This window comes from Bicyclus anynana, chromosome 10 (genome assembly GCF_947172395.1).
Source record: "Bicyclus anynana chromosome 10, ilBicAnyn1.1, whole genome shotgun sequence".
Classification (NCBI taxonomy): Eukaryota; Metazoa; Arthropoda; class Insecta; order Lepidoptera; family Nymphalidae; genus Bicyclus; species Bicyclus anynana.
The window spans coordinates 11026219-11033407 of NC_069092.1; the positions used below are offsets into that span (position 1 = coordinate 11026219).

A 7189-nucleotide genomic window follows, 5' to 3' on the forward strand; every position below is an offset into this window, starting at 1 on the left:
GTCAGCATATAACTTTCACTAGAAATAAAAATAGAGTGAATTTTAATTACAGTATCGATGGAAAGACAATCTCTAAGGTAGATAAAACGCGTGACTTAGGAGTTATACTAGATGACAAAATGTCTTTCAATGAGCATATTGATGTAATCACCACTAAAGCTTTCTCTATGCTGGGATTTGTATTAAGAACCTGCAAGCCTTTTCATAATATCAATACACTTAAAACTATTTATTTTGCATATGTCCGCAGCAATTTAGAATACTGTAGTAGTGTATGGTCACCATATTATATAAAGCCAAGGGAAGATATAGAGAGAATTCAACGTAAATTTATTAAACACTTAAATTTTCGTACACATACTGTTCCTCTAAATTACGATGACAACTGTGGCCATTATAAATTACAAACCTTAGGACAGAGAAGGCAAATTGCTGATATGTCACTGTTATATGATATAGTAAATGGGCATATTGATAGTCCTCACTTGTTATCAAAACTTAAATTAATAGCAGCTCCTACTCGACTCCGCCGAAAGACGTTATTCCAAGTGCCACATAAAAGGAAAGTCTTTACTAAGAACTCGGTAATGACCAGAGTTACAGATAGCTACAATAAGCTATACGCACAAATTGACATATTCCGGTATTCAAAAAAGACTTTTAAGCGACATCTAGCGGAAACTAAATAGTTAATTACTTAGCACACACTGTCTTCACACACACACACACACACACACACACACACACACACACACACACGCACACGCACACACACCACACTCACACCACAGTCAACCACACACACACACACAATTTCTTATACCAACGTTCACTCGTACATACGTTTTAATGTGATTTTATTTTCTCTCTTTTTCTTTATTATTTCCTTTTCTTGAATGTATTCTCAGATTGTGTTTTTTATAAATTGTTATAACTATGGAAAATCTGTAATTGGCTGTATCATACAGGAAATATTGTATAATTGTATTCTTGGTAACGCTGTTGATTTTTCTTAAAAATAAATAAATAAAATAAATAAAAATAAAATAAAATAAATAATAATTAAATGGGGTTCAAAGATTAGCCGCCATTTTAAGAAAGTGATATCGCATGATTAGACCATTGTAAATCAATTAAGGACACCAACATGACAGAAAGTTTCATGAACAAATCTTTGAACACTTTTGGAGGCATTTCTTTTCATAGAGCATATTTAGATTTTTAGTTATTACGAGTAGTTACACACATAAACAATATGCGTTCACCGACGTCTATACTAATATAAAGAGGTAAAATGTGTACGGTCGTAGAGACGTAATCTAGATCTCGCAGAAACTCTCGCTTCTAACACAACAATATCTTCATGGACTCCGCTACATAGACAGGTAAGAATTAAATATAAAATAATCCTCAAAGACATAGGTAATTATTGCTTATGCGCATTGAAAAACTACTATTTATTGATTAATTTATCTTTACTTGCTTATAACCTAAGAGCTTCGCCAGCACTGCAGTAAGGCCTGCATTAGAATGGCCATCCAAAGCTGCTTTAGTAGGATCATAGCAAATTTGGATTGGCAGGAAGAACAATATGAGCAGTGAGAGAAGATATAGGAACTTCTTTACCCTAAAGCCGCAAAACCTATAGATAATAAAACATTTCACGATGCATCAATCCCTAGTTATAATGCAGCGTTATGTTCATTTTATACATTTTGGACATAAAATCTTATCTTTTCTTTCAGACATTTATATGTAGTGGAGTAATAACATATTTTTTCATTTATGGACTGTTTTTTGGTGCGCCTACAGTTTTTATTCCGCAAATATGGAAAGAAGCAAATTCGACTGACGCGATCAGCATGGATTCAGTGTCTTGGTTATGTATGTAATTTTTCACGTCTTTTACAATAAAATTATTTACGCTCTTTAAGTATATATCGAACTACACTAATCGTCATGATCATACTGCTAAAACTCTTTATAATTATGTGATATTCTTGGCAAGTCGCACAAAATCATGAACGTAGCAAACCATGGTAGTAGTCGTTTTCCTTCTATGCCATATTCCTGGCTTCGGTGCGTCCAATAACAAACATGTCCCCAGAAAATTGTTCAAAAATGTTAGTTACCACTTTTTAAATATCTTTCTTAACAAAACTCAACAACATATGTTAATTATTTTATAATATTTTCAAATAAGCCTGCTTCCATCTTAGACTGTATCGTGATTTAAGATTCTGAGGTCACAGTCAGTAATTTGTCACTGAATCATTGAAAACGTACCTGATTCCAAATTGCCCAAAATACTGCTCGTATACTGCGCAGTATCGAAATAATCTCGAAAAAGAATAAAATTAGCAGGAAAAGCAGTTTTTAGTAGATTATTTTCAACAAATGAAAAATCCATATGTTTTACTAACTTTATTACAGACTCAATTTTATTTGCCTCTCGTATCCTTGAATACCCTCGCATATATGCGGCTTAGCATAAAAAATATTTGTTAGGCAAGGTTATTGAAGATTATGACCATAACAAATAATAATTAAATTTATGTATATCGATTGAAAATGCTGCCAGATTGAGATATAAAACAACGCATGGTGAGATATTTCTCTTGTAGATCTACATAAAGGTCACGGTGGCAAATACTTTTTTAGGCTTACTGTACCTATTATATCTACTATATCAATTATCTGGCGGAGAAAGTAGCATTCGGGCCCCATCAGGCGATGTTTCTGCCCAAACCCCCCCTTTGAGGTCCCATTAAGAAGCCATCAGCACTTTCACAATCAGGAAAGAAAGAAAAAAACAATATTTTTGTACAAAACGAAAATTATACCACAATCATTAAATTCGTTAATTTTAAAAGAAGTTCAAGTTCAAATTAACTAGTCGACTCCAATTAGATTTTGTGCTTCTTATCATTTTGTCGCTAATTTACGTTACGTACTTAATGAATATGTAAATGTATGAATAGATAACACGAAAAATAAGTTTAATTCTCATATAACTTACGAACATATTTACATTAACACGTCCCTTTTATTAAAAAATTGGTTCCAGGATCACAAATTAATAGTTTTAATAAATATTAAACTGTAATTATCATGGAAGAAACTTCCGAAGAATATAAATTACCAAATTCTAGTTCAACAAAATCGTCATGGATTTATTTAATTAGACAGGTAAGAATGTTTAGTGGTGTATTATTGTTAACACGATTTCTGATGGTTATTTCTCAACCTCTGACCTCTGCGTTTTGACCATTGCAGATGTTTGTTTGCAGTGGAGTTACATCGTACTTTTTTATTAGTGGTTTGTTTTTCGGTGCACCGACTGTTTATGTGCCTCAAATACGCAAAGAGGCAAATTCTACTGAAATTATTTCTATGGAAATGGTATCCTGGCTGTGTAAGTTAATATTGATTACATAAAGTATATATCGGCTGACGATCTATCTATATATATAAAAATGAATTGCTGTTCGTTAGTCTCGCTAAAACTCGAGAACAGCTTAACGGATTTACCTTATCTTGGTCTTGAAATGTTTGTGGAGGTATAGGGAAGGTTTAAAAGGTGAGAAAAAATCAAATGATTTCCGGGAAAACCCTAAAATCTGCCCTTTTCTATTTCCCATACAAACGTTTAAGAGTCAAGCAGTAGGGGTAGGGTAGGGGTAGGGTAGGGGTAGGGTAGGGGTAGAGGTATAGAAGGGTAGAGTAGGGATAAAGAATAAGTGCACTTATGTCTAAACGAAGCTTGACCGGGTCCGCTAGTTATATAATAATAATGATAAAAGTCAAATTCAAATTTCAGTTTGTCTCAAGGATATTTTTAGCACAACAAGCGACTAAATAATAATAATTTCATCATCAGTATCAACCCATATTCGGCTCACTGCTGAACTCGAGTCTCCTTTTAGAATGAGAGGGGTTAGGCCAATAGTTCACCACTGAAGGCAGACTTCAGACACGCAGAGAATTAAGAAAATTCTCTGGAGTGCAGGTTTCCTCACAATGTTTTTCCTTCACGTGATATTTAATTTCTTAAAATACACACGACTAAAAAGTTGGAGGTGCATGCCCCGGACCAGATTCGAACCCACACCCTCCGTAATCGGAGATAGAGGTCATATCCACTGGGATATCAAGGCTCCAAATATTAATTTACTAAGTAATAAGTAGCCTACCAAGTGACAAAACTTATTCAAAATTTGAAGGGAGGAATATTTAAGTTCACCATTTTTGAAGTCTGTTTATCTAATTACCATTTTAATACTCGTTTTTTTATTTACAGTCTCTATTTCTAGTTATGGAGCCGTAATATGGACATCAACAATTCCAATAATCGCTGCACGATATGGAAGGAAACTACCGTTCATTATTGCATGGGTTGTTACAATGATTAGCATTTTGTTGAGTTATTTTAGTACTACTGTTACTGAACTTTTTGTGAGTAGTTTTTTATCTGGAATACTTCCAACAATAGTTATAATAATGTCTATCATGGTTCTCACTGAATACACATCACCCAAGTATAGGGGAATTTTGATCACATTCAAAGGTGCTACATTTTATTGGGGTGTTTGGGTGTCGAATGCCATTGGAACTTTTTTTCATTGGAAAAATATTTGCATAGTTGCCTTTGTTTGCTGCATCTACAATATTAGTATATTGTTATGGCCGGAGTCACCTGTTTGGTTAGCCAAGAAAGGCCGTTTTAAAGAATGTGCGATATCTCATCGGTGGTTGAAAGGGCAGGATAATGTTTCTGAAGAAGAGCTCAAGGAACTTATTTTTTTGCAAAGAGAACAATTTAAGCGAAAACAAGAACAAAGAAATGGATTCAAGAATAATAAAATCATCAAATTAATTCGTACTGTCAAACGCAAAAGCTTTTATAAACCACTGTTGTATTCAATACTAACAATCGGCCTGTACCATTTTTCTGGAAAAATGGCTTGTACGGGTTACGTGTTAGATATTATTAAAAAAATTAGTTCAAGTGAATCAATGGCGTATGAAGGAATGCTTGTGTTAGATGGTATTACTGTGCTAGGAATGTATATTGGTGTTTTTCTTAACAGGTTTCTCAAAAGACGTACATTATTATTAGGATGTGCTTCTATAGGTGTTGTTTGCTTGTTTATTTTATCAATATATTTGTACTTAATACATTTTAATGTTGAGTAGAAAACAAATATTTAACACTGTTCATTTTAATCTCCTTTTCAGTAAGTATTAGTTGCGGTCCAATGATAATGTCTATGTGTTTTTCAAGTGAGTTAACACCATTAAAAGATAGGAGTTTGTTTTTATTCATTTTCACATTGTATAGTAATATTATTATGGGTGTCACTTTAAAAGTATTTCCTTACTTTTTAAAATATCTTAACACCCATGGAACATTTTTGTTATTTGCTGTAATATCGTCAATATTTATATGTAGCTTATATAAAGTTTTACCAGAAACAAAAGACAAAACAATTCAAGATATAGAAAAATATTTTATAGATGACGAGGAAGGAAATATTTTGAAAAAAGATGTGGTACTGACTAATTTAGATACATCGTATGATAAAAAATTGCAACCGTTATTACATGATTGAATAATGTTGGGTAAACTTGAAGTTTGGTACAAAAGTGAATTTAGAATCTAATCACGAATAATTATGGTACAGTGTTTATGGGTTAAAATTAATGAAAAGCACATAAAAACTTTTGTGATTATTCACTTATTGACGCAAATTTTTGTAATAAATTATTTTAGATATGTAGGTACGACTGTAATGGAGTTATTGCAAGTTTTATAGATATGTAGAATTGGTATTCATCTGTCAATAACAAATGTAGTGTTCAAATAACAACAATTCAACAATAATCTTGTTTCATTTGCTTCTGGTGTACGTTTTGCTTTATCTGCTGTCGTGAATACAATGGCAAAGTGGGATAATGGCCTTTAGTTATATTGGTTAAAAATGAAAAAGAGGGAGTGCTTAAAGTAACAGGAAAATTCTAACCATTAGTGCGTTTGAACATCATTTGCAGTTGTAAGATTACCATTGATGTAGAAGATTACAATTTTGAAACCCGAGTGAAGCGTAACTCTGCCTTCTGCATCGAAGGAAAAACTGAATTTTACGAGGATAAAATCGCGGGTGTCCGCGGATTTTTTATATGTAGATAGTATGTAGGGAAATTACTGAAAGAAACTCAAGTGGAAGATACATCACGTAAAAATACGTGTGTATATTCAAATCCATCAACCTCCATTATCCAAATGTCCCCTCATATAGAAATGTAAAACGTGCTATTCATATAAATGATTAACCAAATTATGCGACGTTTTGTTATGACATTTTTTAGTTATTTGGATAACATTGAATTTTGACCTTTCATCACCTCCTCCTCAAATTTATGAATATTACATAGGAGTACCTTCGAATTAACATATATAAATAAAATTTACGTATCTGTATGTGATTTAAAAATAACTATGTTTTCCCAAGTGTATTGTTAAAACGCAAAGAAATATTACTTTTATCCATGTGTTCCGCGGAATTTATGATAAACTGAAATTCACGCGGACGAAGTTGCGGGCATTTGCTAGTATATAATATACACCGAAAACAATTATAACAAATTTGCATAGTTAAATATCGGCCTCATTGGTCCAGGTTGCTCGATTACAAACCTAAAATTTTGGATTTGGCTATACAAATAATACGACTTTTTTAAACAAGTCTTTAGTAACAACAGTCCGGAGTTTCAATTGTTGTGTTCACCTTTGACATAACATACCTTGTTCGACCCACTACAGAGCCAAACCTTCTTTCTTTAAGGAGAAATCAGCTTAGTCGTCGGACCATCCAGCTGGAAGGCGTCCTACACTGCACTTGCTGGTACGCGGTCTCCACTCCAGAACACGACTGCCCCAGCGGCCATCTGTTCTACAACAGATATGGCCCGCCCACTCCCACTTCCTTCCTCCTTTTCCTCGTTCCGGATTTTATCCTTCAAAGCTCGCTGAGCGACTTTAAATTTGTGGATAAGGCCAATCGTCAGTGTCCACGTTTCCGTTCCATACGTCATCACAGGCAAGACACACTCATTAAAGACTCTTCAGGCTTTGGGGTATTGACGATTTGAAGACCCGACGCAATTTCCCAAATACCCAACCAAGCTG

General features: G+C 33.7%; 1 protein-coding gene across 1 annotated transcript; it reads left to right on the forward strand.

The window, feature by feature from the left end:
• The first annotated feature begins 1757 nt into the window (after positions 1-1757).
• On the forward strand, positions 1758-5500 carry LOC128198420 (facilitated trehalose transporter Tret1-like). Its single transcript, XM_052883900.1, has 4 exons — positions 1758-1884; positions 3068-3189; positions 3277-3415; positions 4301-5500. The coding sequence occupies exons 2-4, from the start codon at positions 3112-3114 to the stop codon at positions 5194-5196; spliced, it is 1113 nt and encodes a 370-aa protein (XP_052739860.1). The 5' UTR covers positions 1758-1884; positions 3068-3111; the 3' UTR covers positions 5197-5500.
• The last annotated feature ends 1689 nt before the right edge of the window (positions 5501-7189 follow it).

Coding starts and splice junctions, on each gene's coding strand:
- LOC128198420 (XM_052883900.1), top strand. CDS start 3,112: ATGGAAGAAACTTCCGAAGAATATAAATTACCAAATTCTAGTTCAACA. Junction 3,190..3,276: donor GGATTTATTTAATTAGACAG/GTAAGAATGTTT, acceptor TGACCATTGCAG/ATGTTTGTTTGCAGTGGAGT. Junction 3,416..4,300: donor GGAAATGGTATCCTGGCTGT/GTAAGTTAATAT, acceptor TTTTATTTACAG/TCTCTATTTCTAGTTATGGA.